Source organism: Chroicocephalus ridibundus, chromosome 6, assembly GCF_963924245.1.
Source record: "Chroicocephalus ridibundus chromosome 6, bChrRid1.1, whole genome shotgun sequence".
In the NCBI taxonomy this organism is placed as follows: domain Eukaryota; kingdom Metazoa; phylum Chordata; class Aves; order Charadriiformes; family Laridae; genus Chroicocephalus; species Chroicocephalus ridibundus.
This window is the reverse complement of record NC_086289.1, coordinates 36,871,026-36,888,078: the sequence shown is the minus strand read 5'-3', so window position 1 is coordinate 36,888,078 and position 17,053 is coordinate 36,871,026. Positions and strand designations below refer to the sequence as shown.

General features: G+C 58.3%; 1 protein-coding gene across 2 annotated transcripts; it reads left to right on the top strand.

Annotated features, from left to right (window-relative positions):
* The first annotated feature begins 555 nt into the window (after positions 1-555).
* CHST3 (carbohydrate sulfotransferase 3) lies at positions 556-16,823 on the top strand. Of its 2 annotated transcripts, none has more exons than XM_063339915.1 (3): positions 556-658; positions 7,103-7,333; positions 7,487-16,823. In XM_063339915.1, exons 2-3 carry the CDS (start codon positions 7,197-7,199, stop codon positions 8,715-8,717), a joined length of 1,368 nt encoding a protein of 455 aa, XP_063195985.1. In that variant the 5' UTR covers positions 556-658; positions 7,103-7,196; the 3' UTR covers positions 8,718-16,823. The 2 variants fall into 2 exon arrangements, with proteins under 2 accessions (XP_063195985.1, XP_063195984.1); XM_063339914.1 differs by lacking the exon at positions 556-658 and adding an exon at positions 6,506-6,774.
* The last annotated feature ends 230 nt before the right edge of the window (positions 16,824-17,053 follow it).

Sequence of the window (17,053 nt, the reverse complement as noted above, 5' to 3'; positions counted from 1 at the left end):
AAACATTTTCCCCACGAGAACAGGCTGCCTGGAGGGGCTGTGCCAGCTCCATCTTTGGAGCTTTGCAGGATAAAGCTCTGACCACCCCGGCGTGACCCTGCTTTGGGCAGGAGCCCGGGCAGGAGCTTGCGGCCCCGCGGTACTCGGGAAGGGACTCGCCTCGGCCACGGTGGGACACTTTCCCAGGGGGTGTGTGTGTGGTCACAGCCCACCCACCCCCCCCCCCCCCGGCCATTAACACCCTCCCAGCCCCCAGGCGACCCCTTCCAGCGCCGGATCGATCTCGGGGCTGGGGCCGGCGACTCACGGGTTTTCAGCCCCGGAGCGTCGGCGAAGCTACGGGCAGGCAGCGGGGAGGCAGCGGGGAGGCAGCGGGGAGGCAGCGGGGAGGCAGCGGGGAGGCTGTCCCGGGGACCCTGCCCAGCTCCGCCCCGGGACCCGCGTCCGGGCGTCGGGACCGCTCCCCCCCGCCGCCTCCCCGGGAGGGAGGAAGGAAGGAAGGAAAGAGGGAGGGAAGAGGGGAGGCAGGGAAGGAATGAAGAGGGGAGGGAGGGAGGGAGGGAGGATGACAGCGCCGTGAAGAAAAAGCAGGGGAGCCGCCGCTTTTCGGGACCCGTGCCGTCCGCCCGCACGGCAGGACCAGGCGAGCCCGCCCCGGGTAGGTGCAGCGGCGAGCGGGAGCGATGGGGCTGGAGCCGGGAGGATGGCGGCGGGGGTCGGGCCTTTCTCTCCCGGCTCGGAGGGGAGTTGCGGGAAGTTGGGCGTGCGATGGCGGGGGCGGGGGGGGCCGTCACCCCGCCAATCCCCCCCCCCCCCCGGGGGGCTAAGCGGGGCCCGGCCCAGGGAGGCCGGGGGGTGGGGGGGGGGGGTCCGCGATCGCAGCCCCCCGCCGGGGCGGCCCCGGGCTCCGCCGGCTCCTTTGTGCTCCCACTGGCCTCGGCCGCTCCTTTGTCTCCGTGCGCCCCCACCCCACCCCCCAACCCCCCGCCCGGCAGCCAGGCAGCGGCGGCGGCGATGCCTCCCCGCCGGCGGGGCAGCCGGAGGTCCCAGCGCCCTGCCTTGGGAGAGAAAGTCTTCTCGGGCACATGGCCGTCCCAACAGCTTTCTTTCGGAGGAGAAGAAGAGGGGGGGAAACAAAACAAAACAAAACAAAACAAAACAAAAAAAATATTAATGAAATAAGGGCGAGCTCTCCAGCCGCAAGGCCGAGCTTCTGTCCGAAGCGAAGCGTGTCTGCGTCGAGAACAGGAGACTTTTTCACAACCATCCCGGAGTTGCATCATCCGGCCTGTCAGCTCCTACCAGGGAGCACTGGAAAGTTGTCCTCACCCTTTTCCCTCCTGCCCCGGGGCTGGCTGGGGCACACTGGCGCTCAGCTGGCTCCTGGCCACCAGGAGCCAGTGGCTTTTCTGCCGGAGCCGGGGCACGGCCATCCCGATGGCACCCTACGGGTCTTAGACGCCCAGACAGGACTTGTTTGGCATGGTGATACCTGGGGGGGAGAAGGACCAGCCGCCCAGAGTCCCTGCTCAGCGCCTGCAGGGATTCCAGCAGCCACTCCCGGCCACGTTTTGGGGAGCTGCCCGCACCCCACCCCACCTTTGCACCATGGGTCCCAAGCCTGGCTTCAGTCCCTGGGGGAAAGTGTCCCTTTTTCCATAGTCAGTGATTTACAACACGACACCGTGGCAGGGATTTAACTCCACGATTTTCCCACATCTGCCAAGTTGCTTCGGTGCAGGACTGGTTTTCACACCTCTGGTCTCCCCGCACTGCCAGAACCTGGGCAGAGGCTGCATTTTCCCAAGGGCAGCAGGGATTCGGTATTTCCCCAGTGAACAACGCTGACCGCCTGTCAGACCATTACAGATGCCCGTCTCAGGGTGAAAATGGAGCGGAGTGGGGCATGGAGCGAGCAGCAGCCCTGTTTTTCGGGGTGGGTTTGGCGGAGGAGCTTCCAGGCTAGCGTGGAGAAGGAGCTTGGGGCAGTGGGAGGGACCGCGGGCTCTACACCCCAGAGAAAGGGCTCATTGAAGCAGGGACGGGCATTTGCGGTTCCCAGTGCAGCCGGGGGGCGATGGCATGCACAGCGGCCAGCATTGTGCAAAGGGAGCCGGGTGGTCCTCTTACCCATCTTGGTGGCCTGTTCTCTGGACCTCCTTGCTGCCCAGCAGGTTGGCGTGTTCGGTCACATGCGTTTGCTGCAGGTGATGGTGCAAAACCCACCTCACCGACGTCTGTGTTTTCCAGCAAGTTGGTTTCAAGGTTGTTGGCTTGTTAGCCAGCTCAGCTGGTCCCCACTGGCTCCTGGTCTGGATCAAACCAGGGCAGCACAGCTTGGTGCACCTGTAGATGTGTGATTTTACCCCCACGGCCAGCACTGATGTCTCTGAAAGTCCCATCACGTTTACCAGGGGCTCAACAGCAACAGCTCTCCCCTCTCCTGGGTCAGGAGAAAACACCTCTCTTTGGACACCATCCAAGGTGAGAGAGAGCAAAGACCTCTCTGTCCTGGCCATGAAGCCTGGGCTGGTCCTGTCACCAGCATTGCTGTGCCCAACGCCAGACTCTAAATCCTTTCTGGGCAGCGGTTTTTGGGACACGAGGATGGGTCATCCCAGAACCCAGAGTGCCTCCTCGGGGGGATGATAAATAGCAGGCAGAAGATGACCACGTGCACCTGGAGTCTGAGAGCACACGCAATGACAAACAAGTCATTGCAGCTGGTGCTTGTTTGTACCAATGACCTCCTCACCGGCATAGTTCATCTCCTGGGGGATGCCTTTGTCCTAGCCGGGACATCCTTCACTAGGGTGCCTGGTTAAGAGGAGAGCTGAGGACCAAGCTGAGGCGGGTTGAAGGACCAAGGGGCAGAGCTGGGAAGGGAATGAGGGGAGGAGAAACAAGCTTTGCTCTTGCCTTAATTTGACCAAACATACAGAGAAGCAAATCCCTGGCCGTGTCCCCGGAGGGCTGCCCAAGCCAAGGGCCAGCCCCCTAGCCTTTCCCATCCTTCCTGGGGGGACATGGCCCCGGCTTACACCATCCGTGCAGCGGTGGGATGGGCTGGGGCTGCCGCAAGCATCAGTGCCCCATCCCTGCCCAGAATGAGCCAGAAGTTCATTCCCAGCTTTCTCCTCCGATGGGGCAGTTTCCGGGCTTCAATTTGATGAGGCTTAGGGCTATTCTAGGCAACTTTATAAACGTCATAGGAGGAGGTGACTTTTTTTCCCCTTTTTTTTAGCTTGAGTGCACACATTTTTAAGCAAAAAATACCTGCCTGGGCAGCCCTCTCTGCTGCGCCGGGGACTGGGGGGGTGTTGGCAAACCGAAGTGGTGCCGCGCTCGTGCCATCGCCTTGGAAAAGAGCCAGGGGCAGAACGAAAATTGCTGGGAGGTGAAAGCAGAGAGGGAAGCACCGGTGGCATGTTTCCCAAGGCCAGCCCTGGGAGGAAGCTCGTGAGCGGAAATACTTGATAGAGTAAATACAGAGGGGAGCCCAGGGTGGGGGGGGGGTGGTGTTTTAATCCCCAAGTTTGCAGACAAAGAGCAGCGGGGAGAGCAGATAAGCACTCGTGTGCCTTATCTCTTTGTTGTTCAGCCCCTGTGTTCCGCTGTCTCACCTTGCTGCTGTTAATCTGATGAAGCAGAGCACTGCAGAATTACTCCGGGGCCAGCGAGCTCAGCCGCAGGTTGTCATAGAATCATAGGTTCCCCTCCTTCTCCCGGCAGGCGGGCAGGGATGCATGGGGGGAGGCAGGGGGCTGGGTGGGCAGAGGCATCTCGGGCAAGGAGGGAGCGCACAAGTAGGTTCTTCACCGCCGTTCCTCATCCGGGAGCTCCATTGTTGCCTGTTGAGTCACTGGAGGAAAATGTGACTCCATCCAGTTGCACCTCCAGCTGGCTTCCCCGGCCAGCCCGGAGGCATCTTTCCTTTCCTGGATCCCACCCAGTAGGTGTCAGGGGCAGCTGGAGGAGGGGGGATGAGAGCCCCAAGGCTTCGTGAAAGACTCTCCCTTTCCCAAAACTGAGACGAAAAACCCCGGCTCCACTCTCTCAGGCAGGCGGTCCTGCAAAACTGCCCTGTAGAAGGGTGACAAAAGCATCCCTTCCCTCCTTCCTCTCACCATGGGCCTTGCCCTGGGCCACCCTGGGGCTACACTCCCCTTCTCACCCCACCTCCATCCGATGAGCCGACTTGCTGCAGCAGACTTGAATGATTTGGCATCTCCAGTACGTCTGAGTCCTTCCTTCTTGCTGGGTCAGGGTTAAGTTAACTTGCTAGTAGTGGCGGGCATCCACCTGAGCAGCTTTGCATGGGAACGAAACCCCCACCACCCCCCCAAAAGAAAAAAGCCCCTTTGCTAGCTTTGACTCAGCTGGGAAATCTGCAAAGCCTTTTATCGTCTTGACACTGGGAATTGTAGCTGAAAGGAAAAGCATTCCCAGCCTGAGGGATGGGAAAAGGCAGGGAGCAGCGCCGGGGGGGAGTTCCCCCGAGCCACGTGTGCCACTTTCCGGGTTGTCTCAGTCTAGTGCTCGTGAAAATTACTCCACCTTGCTTTGAGATGTGCTGAGCAAGAGAGTGTTGGCCAGCGGAGATGGTGGCTGTCTGTCCGTCTGCTCCCACCGGTGGGGCAGTGTGAGCGTCCCGCATCCCCCGGGCGTGGGCGTGTGGGTGGTAGCAGCGTCCCGCCAGCTCTCCTGGAGCCATCTCTGTGCCCTCCCGCACCTCCCGGCCCGGCAGAGCCCCAGCGGGGAGCACACGGGGCGCACAGAGCCCTTCTGTTCCCACTCACAAAGGAACGCTTGTGGCTCGCTCGCCGCCCTGGCCAGGCTGCACCTCGCGGGCCCCAGTGAGGAAGAGCTTTAGGATGCTGAGCAGCCTCGACAGGTTACCCCCATGTGTGTCCCCCCAGCCCCAAAGCTCAGCCCTGCAAGGGTCCCCCCCGCGCCTGCCACCCCCACCCCATGGGTCCCCAGGCAGGACATTGGCAGCCGGCTGTTTATTTAATGAATTATGTCTGCCCTGGGCCCGTGAATTGGGTTGGGTTTTTTTGCCAGCGCTGCTGGAAATGGCTCTCTGTGTCATCCGTGTGAATAATTCCCGGTCTGTGCATCATTTGTGGTCTGGGGACATGAGAGGGGGGAAAACCTCGGGCTAGCTTTGCCAAGGGATTTTGTTTGAGCACGCCTTTACATGCCATCCCCCCACTGCGTGTGTGCTCCGGGCAGCAAGGGAACGGTCCCCTGCCCCAGGGAGGCGAGGGCAGGGATGCAGACCGCTGCCACCGCTCCCCAAGACGCCACAAACCCAAAAATCCTTTGCAGCGGCGAAGGCGGCAGCTCCGCTGGGCGCTGAGAGACCGGGCCGCGCGCTGAGGGCTTTGTATTTTATTTCTTCTCTCATTTGCTCAAATACTCCGACAAGTCCTGTCATCACGGGGGCGCAGAGTGGGACAGAGGAAGGGGGGGACTCAGGGGATGGCATGGCGAAAGGTACCTGCCCCAGCCACCAGCCTGTCCCCCAGGAGCGGTGTGCTGACAAATTAAACTAACAGGGCTGTTAAACACACACATATACGTGTGCGGGGGGGGCGTCCGTGCTACTCACTGCAGGGGGAAAGGGGAGAGCTGGGGGTGGGGTGGGGGGGCGGGTTCGAGAGCTGTTGGGGCTCTCTGAGGGCCCTGTGTCCCAACCAAGCGCTGGCTCCCTGGGCGCGTGGGTGTCTCTTTTTAGGAGCTTTTGCTGGGAAGGGGGTGGCTCAAAGCCAAGCCCCAGGAGCTGAGCGGTTTGCTCAAGCCGGGAAACTCCTGGTCCTCCCGCAGAGAGCGCCGGGGACCGGGCAAGCTGGGGACTGTGGGACACATCCTTTTCCTCCTGCCTGTGTCCCCTTCCCAGTAAGCAACACCGAAAAATGCACATTTTTTGGCCCCAGATGGCCGGGGTTGAGGAGGTTGGGGTGTGACGCAACGCCTGGCAGGGCTTCCCCCCTCCACACCCTGCCGAGGGCCTGCTGCTTGGCTGGGGCATCTCCCCTCCAGCAAACCCCGGGGTCCCCCCAAAGGAGAGGGCTCTGCCAGGCTCCCCCTGGAAGCAGGGGTCGGGGGGGGGAAGCTGCCAGGGTCAGACTGGCAGGAGCCAAACCAAATCGAAATAGACTTTCCCTGAGTCAATGGAATTCTGGCCAGGGAAGCGGGACGAGCAAACAGCATTGCCCATGCGGCCAGCTGGACACTGGGCGTGTGAACCAGTGGCCAGGTAGCACGTGTGACAAGTGCCAGGGACCTGCCCCACCATCCCAAATGGCAGCTTTCCCCCCCCCCCAAAAAAAAACCACCCCTGCCACATCCCACTTGTGGGGTGGGTCTTTTCTGCTGGGAGGTGGGGGGGGGATGCCGAGTCTCCCGGCGGGTTTTGCATCCTGTGCCAAGTGAATGCATCGTCATTTCGTTGTTTTTTTTTTTTTTTTTCTTTTCGGGAAAATACCCCTGGGAGAATTTTATGACCCGCACAGGACCATCAGCAGCAGCAGCGTTTTCTGGTCCGCTGTCGTTCCTGGAAACCCTCTGGGTTTCATTTTCATGGCTGAGCAGCCGCTGTCGCGCTGCAGGAAGGCGGAAGCCGAGCAGCCCCAGGCTGGGGCCCTACGGTGGAGCCTGCACCCGTCCCCAAAAGCAGCTCTTTCCAGAGGGCTGGGAGCCAAGATGGCCCATGGATCGGGTTGAGGAGCTGCTCTCACACCCAGGGGGGTCCCTCGCTGCTGGCAGCAGGTTTTTGGCTGGCGGGGAGCAGGCAGCCGGCGGGGATTAGGATTCAGGGCTGGCAGGGGCGGTCGGTGGAGGTGCAGGAAGGGGTCCCATAAGGCAGTGGTATTTTGGGATGGAGGGGAAGCGTCTGATGGGGGCTTCAGGCAGCTGCTCCTCGTGGCTGGGATGGGAGCAGTATGGAGCACACCTGCCCCAACCTCCCACCCTCCCCGACCCCCCCCCCCACCTTTTTTACTGCTCAAGGCCTTGTTGGTCATCTCTTGTGGGAAGGATCAGCGTCCCCCCCGACCGTAGAGAGCTGCCACTGTGCTGACCCTCCTTCTCTCTGCAGGCAGGGCTGCCCTGGGCAGGGCAGAGGATGCCGGGAGGTGGCTAGCCCAGGACACCTCCATTGCAGGCAGGAGGGACGTGTGTGTGCAGTCCCCATGGAGATCCGATGCGCTTTGCCCCAGGATTTCTGGGAGCTGCTGCACTGCCTGAAGATGAGGAGCAAGTACGCTGTTCTGCTGGTCTTCGTCGTCGGCCTCGTCATCATCGAAAAGGAGAACAACTTCATCTCCAGGTAGGGAGCGGGTTCCTAAGCCACCCCACGCTTTTAACCCTTCCTCTCCCCCACATCCCGAGCTTCTGTTCAGCAGGAGCCACCCCCAAAACCCCCTGCTGGGACATGGGGTTGGCGCCGCTCCCCTCCATGCCGGGCTGGGTCTCCCCGCAGGGTGTCGGACAAGCTGAAGCAGTTGCCACAGGTGCTGGTGGAGGCCAATGGCACAGAGGCCAGCCCGGCACCGGCTGAGAACGGCTCGCTGGCCTCGCTGCGAGAGCTGGATGCTGCCTTCTCCCAGCTGAGGTCCCACCTGCACAACGTCACCCTACAGCTGGTGGGTGAAGGGGACCCCAGGCCACGGCGACACGTCCTGCTGATGGCCACCACCCGCACCGGCTCCTCCTTCGTGGGGGAGTTCTTCAACCAGCAAGGCAGCATCTTCTACCTCTTCGAGCCCCTCTGGCACATTGAGAGGACAGTGACCTTTGAGCCGGGGGGAGCCAACGCAGTGGGCTCGGCCCTGGTCTACCGGGACGTTCTCAAGCAGCTCCTCCTCTGCGACCTCTACATCTTGGAGAGCTTCATCTTGCCAGCCCCCGAGGGCCACCTCACGCCCTTCATGTTTCGGCGAGGCTCGAGCCGCTCACTCTGCGAGGACCCCGTCTGCACACCCAGCGCCAAGAAGGTCTTCGAGAAGTACCACTGCAAGAACCGCCGCTGCGGCCCCCTCAACATCACCCTGGCTGCCGAGGCATGCCAGCGCAAGCAGCATGTGGCCCTGAAGACAGTGCGCATCCGGCAGCTGGAATTCCTGCAGCCGCTGGTGGAGGACCCCCGTCTGGATGTGCGCATCATCCAGCTGGTGCGGGACCCCCGGGCCGTCCTGGCTTCCCGCATGGTGGCCTTCTCTGGCAAGTACGAGACCTGGAAGAAGTGGGCATCCGAAGGGGAGGCTCCCCTCCATGAGGAGGAGGTGCAGCGGCTGCGGGGAAACTGCGAGAGCATCCGTCTGTCGGCTGAGCTGGGGCTGCGGCGGCCGGGCTGGCTGCGGGGTCGTTACATGCTGGTACGCTACGAGGACGTGGCACGGGCACCCTTGCAGAAGGCGGAGGAGATGTACCGCTTTGCCGGGCTCCCCCTCACCCCGCAGGTGGAGGAGTGGATCAGCAAAAACACACAGGCGCCCCGTGATGGCAACGGTGTCTATTCCACCCGCAAAAACTCCTCTGAGCAGTTCGAGAAGTGGCGGTTCAGCATCCCCTTCAAGCTGGCGCAGGTGGTGCAGGACGCCTGCGCCCCAGCCATGCACCTTTTTGGCTACAAGCTGGCTAGCAGCCCTGCCGCTCTGGCTAACCGTTCCTTCAGCCTGCTGGAGGATGCACAGCCCTCCTGGGTCACGTAATGGCGGGGGGGGGGGGATGGCAGCGTGGGGGAATGAGGGGCTGCGGCCACGCTCCCGGACGGCCCGGAGGAGACCCGGGGGTCCCCACTCCCAGAGACGCTCCTTGCTGCTGCCGCCGCTGGGTGGAAAGTGGCAGCACCGGGAGCCAGAGCATCCCAGTGGAGCCGACCTTGCGGTCCCGCAGAGCCTGAATTACACAATTTCTTTGGGAATGGGGAAATCACGAGGGTGAGGGGCAGCCGGGTGTTCGGTGCTGGGGCCACCTCCCTGTCTCAGGGGCTGCACCAAGGAAGAGGAGGTGGTGGGGCCGAGCGCCTCCACGTTGTCCCCACAGCTAGGACAAAGCAATGACGAGACCCCTGCAGTGCCAGGAAGGACCCGGACCCTAGAGGCCTTACTAGTTTAGTGCCTTCGTACACCAGCACAGGCTGGAAACCGCCCTGAAGGTGAAGCCGGGGCAGGAGTCGCCCATGGAGCACCGGCCAGCACTTGGGCTGCAATGAAATGAGGTGACTTTGTGGACTGGTGCTCTTCAAAGTTGTTTTTGGGGGATTTGGTTTGGGTTTGTTTTTTTTTTCCTTTTTTCCTGTGTATTTGCATACCAGGGTCACCAGGCCCATTTATTTATTTGTTACGTGAAAAAGAGGGGCAAGCAGGTCAAGGAGCTAAGCCTAAAAAAATCAAAGCCGCACACTGTACCGCAAAGGAACAGAGACACACACAGTGCTGAGGTAAGATTTCAGCCGGGGACCACCATGCGCCCTGCTGGGAGACCCCCGGGGACCAACGGGCTATAACCCCCCCCAGACCCCCAGCGGAGCTGGTGCCAAGGCTGCACCCACCCTGCACAGGAGTGACTGCGGACCACGGCGCCTGCTGGAAGACAGTCGGACTTATTTAATTAAAAACAAAAATACAACAGCAGAGAGTCCAAATCACCTCCCATCTCCTTGGTATTCATGTGCCTGGGGAGGGGGGAGCCCCAGAAGTGTTTGCTGGTGGGTGACCCGTACCTGGGGTTTGGTTGAGGCAAGGGGAGTTTTGGGGTGTTTGGCCCGTGCAGATGCTCACCCAGAAGCCCCACCTCGCCTCTCCCCAGCTGTTGGCTGAAAGCAAAAATGAATAAGTAAAAATCCGGCAGCGGGAGCAGCTGGCCGCAGCTGGGCTGTGTTTCTGCCAGCGGAGGGCAGCCGGGAGGAACACACCAGGGCTCCAGTGACGAGCCACCGCTGGGCCAAGCTCACAAAAGCCGTGTTTTTTGACCCAAGAGGGAGAACAGAGGCGGTATTGAGGAGCAGGGGGCCGGCTGGCAGGGAGCAGCCACGACGGAGCCCCAGGCGCCTGTCCGTGACGGCTTTTTTTCCCCGTGCGCGGCTGCCTCTTGCCGGGGAGCATCTGGGCTGAAGGTGCGGAGCCAAGGTGCTTGACCCCGGGAGAGGGTGCAAAAGTGGGTTTTTCTTTGCATTGAGCAAGGTGGGCGACGCGCTCGTGGCACGCAGGCGATGGAGAGCCATCAGATTCCTCCCTTCCCTGTCTCACACGCAGCTCCCAGCATCGCAAGCAGCCCCGGGTTTCACCGAGTGAATGGGGTTTTGTTTGGAGGCTTCCTGCCGGGAAAGCGGCGGGGTCACTGAGGTCAGCTGGATACCCCACAGCTGCATGCTGGGAAAAATCCCATGGAGCTCAGGCAGCACACGGGGGCAGGGGGTGGGGGCGGGAAACATGGCCGAACCCACGGCAAACACCTCGCCTGCGCTTCTACAAAAGTACTTGCTAGTTTGGCTTTTGCAAAGCGAATAAAGTTTTTTGTTGCTTTGCAAAGCAGCACGAGGGGTTAAGAGCTGCTCGGCTGCCAGAGCCAGGAAAGGGACCTCAGAGGTGTGCCCACCATCCCTGTCCCACCCCACTGCACGTGGAAGAGCCGCAGGGCTGGGGCAAAAAGTGAGGTGTAGGGGCAGGAAGTACCGAGAAATAAAGGGAAATACAACGCTGAGGCCAGAGGGGATGGCGACAACCCCCCATTCTCACCTGCGCTGCCAGCACGGCCTCAGCCCCGGCTGGCTCCAGCCTGCCATTTCTAGCTCAGTCGAGAGCATTTCTTCCTGGCCAACCTCCAGCTTCCCATCAAAAATGTCACAGGACAGAAAGAAAACGTGCCCCCACCCCGTGCAGATTTCCGCCGGGGCTAATTGCTCCCATTAAAGCCACGCAGCCCTGACTCCCGCACAGTGCCAGGCGCATTGGGAAGCCATGAGGAACACGTGGCTCCTTTTGAGATGAAAGAAGCTGAATTGTCTCTGTGCCGACTGGGGTGTGTGGGGGGGTGTCGTCCCCCCTGCCCAGGAGAGGCACCTCCTGCTCACCCTGCCCTGGCCGCTGCCAGGCCTTGCTCCGGTCTATCCTTATAGGAGGAAAGGCATCGATTCGGGAGAAAAAACATGCTTTGGGAAAGCCATGGCAAGAGGCAATGCCTTAGAGCAAGGCCATACCTGCGTTCAGACAACGGATTCAGCTTCTCCCTTCCTCCGTCCACACCAATGCCAAAAAAAACCCCCCATCCTCTTTTCAAGGGATTCAAGCTTTCAGAAATAAAGTAGGTCCCAAAAGGATCAGGCTTGCTTTAAAACAAGAAAACAAATGAAAGAATGCCCCCTACCCCTTGCTTCCCTAGCCCAAGCCCATCCCTTCCTCATGCAGGTGAGTGTCCGCAGCTGGGCTGCCTCTGGGCTCGCCTGCTCAGCCCACCACAGCTTTATTTTGGGGGAAAATCAGGTGCATTGTGATGTTTATTGTCACCAGAGAGACGTTTCCTGCAAGTAGCCCAGGGAGGTGAGGGGACACATGTCCCACGGGACAGGGCGACCAGCCAAAGCCTGCTTCTCCTCAGGGTTACTGTAGGTGAAAGGAGATGATGTAGCACCAGTAAGAGCTTTAATAAATTATGTATGCCCTGTTCCCCTTTAAATGGGATCTCTCTGGTTAATACTTTCCTCTGCCAGTCTAATCCAGACTTGACTTTGGATGGCAGGTATACCCTGCTGTTTCTCCGCCTCCCTCTTGGGGACACTTGGGGCTTGCTGGGGCCACGCTGATGTGGCTGGCCTTGCCACAGAGGGGCAATTTTGCTGGAGTCAAAAGATGCCAGTCCCCACCAATTACAAAAGCGGTGGAGGCAGGCAGGTCTCTGCGACGCCATCTTGGACACCGTGGTGTTTAATGCATGGCCGAGGTGGCAAACTGCTACCAGCATCTGGCACAGTGGATGTCTGCCAGCCCACAAGCCAAACCACCAGACTGGCCCACAGAAATGCATAAAAAAGGCCTTTTTCCAGCTTGGCACAAGGTTCGTCCCAAACTTCCGAAGTCAAGGCTGCTCCACCAGCTGTCCTGACTCCCCATCCCCTTCTCCTCACTTGCTCCAGCTCCGTTTAATGGGATCGGAGTAGCTAATCCCCCATGTGCCCGCGCAGGGCTATCAGATGGGATTTCTGCACTAGGGCTGGCGGGAAGCCATGGCCCAAGCAACCACATCCCCTCACCCAGCCTCGCTGGCTTCGACTGGAAGCCGAATCTTCCCTTGCCCCATGGTGGGGCTCAGTGTCATTCCCACAGGGAGCTGGTGCATAAGCTACAGCTCCATCGCCCAAACCCCAGGTCGGTGGGGGGACGCACGGGCCAGCGAGGGACCAGGGGCTGCAGCACACGTGGACATTTTGGCATTAAATGACAGCCTTGTTTTCCGTTTTGTTTTTTTAAGAGACTGTATGCCTGACCAGACTGCATTTCTTGGTCTGCATCCCATATTTATCCTGTAATTACACCTTTGGACAAAGGCTGCCTGTCTGTGAGACTGATTTTTTTAAGGACACAGTTTTATTACACACTGGGCTTTCACTGCAGTGAAATCTTGGGGGAGAAGGGGGAAGAAAACTCCCTACAATTTGGGGGTGAAAGCTGTTCCTTCTTAAAACCTGCCCCAGGAGTGAAGGAGCTTGCCCAAGCATTCTCCCTTTCTCAAGGAAAACCCCACTGCTGACGTCCTTCTGGAGGTGCTTCTCTACCACCTCATGAAGATTAATGCCACAAAACCCTTCTCCGTGTTGTCCCGTAAGAGAAAGGTGCCACCTCATCACTGAGCTGAGAGCCTTGCCAGAGGGGTCTTTGCAATTCCTACAACCAGCCGGCTAAGCTGGATAAAGGCTGATTAAGCTTCTCGTCGCACCTGCCTGTATCACAGCACAACAAGGGATGAATTCCCACAAAACGGTGTTTCCAAAAGCCCGTTTCCAGGGGTAGGGAAGATTTGTAGCGCACGGAAACCAAAGCTGGAGGTGTCTGAGCAGGGGTTTCCTCCAAGGGGAAGGAGAGCCCTGGCTTTGCCCGTGCTCACCCCATGCTGGGGTGTCCTGCTGCGTCGTGCTGGCGAAGAGGAGCTGGGGCGCACCTCGGCACGGAGCCAGCTTCAATCCCAGGAACAAGGAGAACAGTCCTGTGCAGCCCCGGGACAGAGCGGACCCCCACAACCAGCTCCCCGTGGCTCTTCTTTCGGATACAAAGACCAGCTGGATCACAGAGACCTTTCCATTTGGCCTTTGGGGTTTTCCCGAATCCCTTCTCCGTGCGGGATCTGCAACTAGTTTATGGGCTGGCATGTGCACAGGCGCTGCCTATACATATGTGTGACTGGCCGGTCCAGCCTGACCAAAATAAGGTGACTTTGGTGCTGTGGTTTATAGGAAGTGGCCAGCAGCTGATCTCCTCTAGCTGATGTCACCGAAAAACTGGAAATTAAAAACAAGGTTTGTTGGGGAGAGAATAAATAAAACTGGTCCTTGTTGATTTTTGCTAAATGTAAATGTTATTTATAAAGTATAAAATAGCTGGTGTTGATATTTAAAAGCAGACAGGAACTGGTCTGAATTGGTTTTTCCAGGCAATTCTTTGCCCTGGACTAATGCGATTTCACCCTTTCTGCGGCAGAGATTCCTGAGACGCGTGGGAGTGACAAGATCAAAAAACGGGGAGCAAAATGGGGAGCCCCAGGGCAGGTGCCAAGGAGAGTCCCAGGGTCTCCTTGGGAGCAATTACCCCTCAGTGAGTTTGATGACATTTGTTCTTAAGTCCTGAATCAGCTGGTTATTTTCTGTGTTTGAGGGGGATGTTTTTCCCTCCCGCACTGCAGCTGGGAGATGTCTCCTTTGGTTTTACAGCAAAGACATTGTCAGCAAGGGGAAAAACAGGACCCTTCCAGCTGCTCAGATTTGTCCAAGAGGGACGGGGGCCTTCAGGCTGCCTCGAGAGGGAAATCACAGAATCCCAAAATGGTAGGGGTTGGAAGGAACCCTTGGAGATCATCTAGTCCAACCTCCATGCCAAAGCAGGTTCACCTGGAGCAGCTGGACATCCTAAGGTCTTCTCCTGCAGCACCGCTGTACCCATCCTTGGATTTACCATACTCAGAGGGATGTCTGTTGGCTGTGGCTGATGTTGCATTGAACCTGATGAGGGGAGGACACAGAGACAGCTAGATACCCACGCTGCCTGCCTGGCCTCTCGGAGCTGCAGAGGTGGGACAGGAGCATCCTGACGAGCCCCTTCCCTACACCTCTTCCTTCCCACTGGCCTCCTGCCATCCCACAGGGGAACGTACGGTCCACGGGGCAGGTACGAAGAAAAAGCCAGGGAGCCCGGAGGAAGCCAGGGCCGGCGGATCCCTGCCCCCAGCCTCCCCACCTGGCTCTGCCATACAGATCACCAGCAGAAGACAAAACCCTCTCTGAAGCTGACCTGCTCTTACTGCAGCCGTCTGTTTGCAGTTGTCAGCCACAGAAATATCATCAAAACAACATATTTGCCAATACTGAGTGTGCACCTGCACACAGAAGGCTCCCTCCGACCACAATTTTAAGCATTCAGAGTTTCTTTCCGTTTGCCCAGAGTTGGGTGCGTCGTTTTCACAAAGGCTCCTTCTACCTCCCCTGTTTGCTTTGGGCACTGTTTTCTCCGCTGGCCTTGTCTCGTTTGTTGGTGCATCTCCAACTCGCTGGCCCAGAAGCTTTTTACACCCTTTGTTGTTTTTTTTTTTGGAAAGGTGGCCCTGATCTTCTGATGTACCACCGGATTTACCTGATGATAGCCCTCATTGCCTTGGAACAATGCTTGGAGGCAGGATGAAGGCATTCATCCTGTGCGAGCAGCAGAATTAAGGGCAGAAACAAGATCTTGTTCTTTGTGGCAGGTCTGGTGCAAATATACCCGAGGGCGGATAACATCATGCGATAGGGAAAAATAGGGGATTACTCTTGAAGTAATAGATTTCTCCCGGCAGTGGGTATGTGCTGTAAAATACATGGAAACATGTGGCATGAAAAGCCAAAAACCGCCTCTATAAAAGCGAGAGCTGGGCACAGAGGAAGGGGGAGAGGGCTGTAGCACATGGGAAGTGACAATTCATCCTCAGCCTCCCCCGTCTTTTAGGAGCGGACCTTTGATCCAGCTTTGCTGCAGTAGGATGAAATGCCAGAGGAGTTATGCACGTAAGGCCAATGCTGCCAGGAAGGGGATGGGTTCGCACACGCCCAGTGCAAAGCAAGCCTGTCCATGTCATTTGAGGGCAGAGCGTAAATCAGGTTTTGATTGCTGAGTTCACCCTTTTAGAAATGGAGATGCGTTTATATTTTTCCAGTTTCTGCATTGAATTATCTTTTTCCAAAGCCGGTCATCGCCAGGCTATTCCAGCAGCCTCCTCAGAGGTCAGTGCCCACGTAGGTACCAGGAGAGAGGACAAGGAGCAGACCTGGAGCGCTGCTACTGTGGGGATACTTCACAGCCTCTGGATGTTTGTAGCTCCCGGATTTCCTGGCCAGAACCAGTGCCTCTGTGTTTAGCAGCTCTGGAGGATTTATCTTCTCCAGATTAACCAAAATTATTTTTTCCCCCATTGAAGCTTTTAGCACACTCCAGCTAAGTCCTGTGTAACAAAAAGCACAAACCTGCCCCTGGCTTATTTCAGCTGAGGCCAGGGGCTTTCCTACTAAAAGGACTTTCCTCCTGGGTTTGTTGTTGGCCGTTCCATCCCTCCTCTCTCAGCTCTCTTCCAGGATGAAGAGTCCCCCTGTGTAGAGCAGAAACACCCCCAATTCTTTTGACCCCTTTGTCACCCTCCTTCCCCACTCCCTGTGCCCTTCCTGCGATGGAGGGGAGGATGTCTGGTGCTGCACGCTGGACTTGGACGCCGTGTCCCATGTCCCCACAGCCGAGCTGGCTGCACCCTCTGGCGGCAGCCCTGCATCCACGCCCTGCTTTTCCTGGAAAAAAAAATAAATGCTAATTCCTTCATCCATCTCCCACCCACGAGGCTGGGGGGAGTTCTCCTGGGGACCCTGCTGGGAAGGGGCTTGGGAACTGGCAGGCGTTCGCTGAAGGAGGAATGGGGAGCAGAGGCAGCCTTCAAACCGGCATGGGAAGGGGAGTGCGGGGGCAGCTCTGCCAGCTGACAACACTGCAGTGTGCACAGCAGCTATATTTATCCACATGGCCAGCAGCTATATTTATCTGGAATGCCACAGGAGCCTAAAGTCTTCGGGGTAATTTCCGTGCTGCGGAAGAACGTGATCTAGATGTCATTTTTACTGTAAACCTCCTTCTCTGCTCTTTGCTCCCCTTCTACAGGGGCCGTCACTACCTTCTCAGCCCTTCCATGCTCCTCCTTAAATCCCACCATCTCCACCATGGTGAAGCTGGGCTCATCTTCCCTCCATCCTTTTCGTACAGCCCTCTCTGGGCTCCTTTTCCCACTGCCACTTGGAACACATACGTCTTCATTTCTCTCTCCGAGGGAAGCATTTCTCTTGATGAAGGGAGTTGGCCATCCTCTGGCTGCGTTGTTCACGCAGCCTGCGGTCTTGGCCAGTTTGTGTGTTTCCCGACGAGCCCCTTCAAGCCACAGAGCCAAGGGCTATGAAACCTGAACTCTCCCAGCAAGGGCAGGAGCAGGGCACCCCTCTGCTGCTAGGCCCCAGCTGCCCCCCAAAAGGGGGCACTGAACCAACATGTCATCAGCCAACGTTCACAGCTGACAAAGGACAAGCCAAGGTGGGCAGGCAAAGCCCGATATTCATCAACTTTCCAAAATAAAACAAACTAAAACCATTTTCTTTTTTGTTTGTGTTTGTTGTTTTTTTTTTTTTTTTAAAAGATGAGCTCATGACTTTTTAATGCTGGGGTTTGGCAGGACTGACTGCACATCCTCAGCATTAGCAGAGCCTCGTCTCGCACAGCATCCTTACCCACTGCCAGGCTGCGACTGGCAGCCCCGAGCACGCAGGCTCAGCTGG

Coding starts and splice junctions, on each gene's coding strand:
- CHST3 (XM_063339914.1), top strand. CDS start 6,506: ATGACCCGCACAGGACCATCAGCAGCAGCAGCGTTTTCTGGTCCGCTG. Junction 6,775..7,102: donor TCCCTCGCTGCTGGCAGCAG/GTTTTTGGCTGG, acceptor TTCTCTCTGCAG/GCAGGGCTGCCCTGGGCAGG. Junction 7,334..7,486: donor GAGAACAACTTCATCTCCAG/GTAGGGAGCGGG, acceptor GTCTCCCCGCAG/GGTGTCGGACAAGCTGAAGC.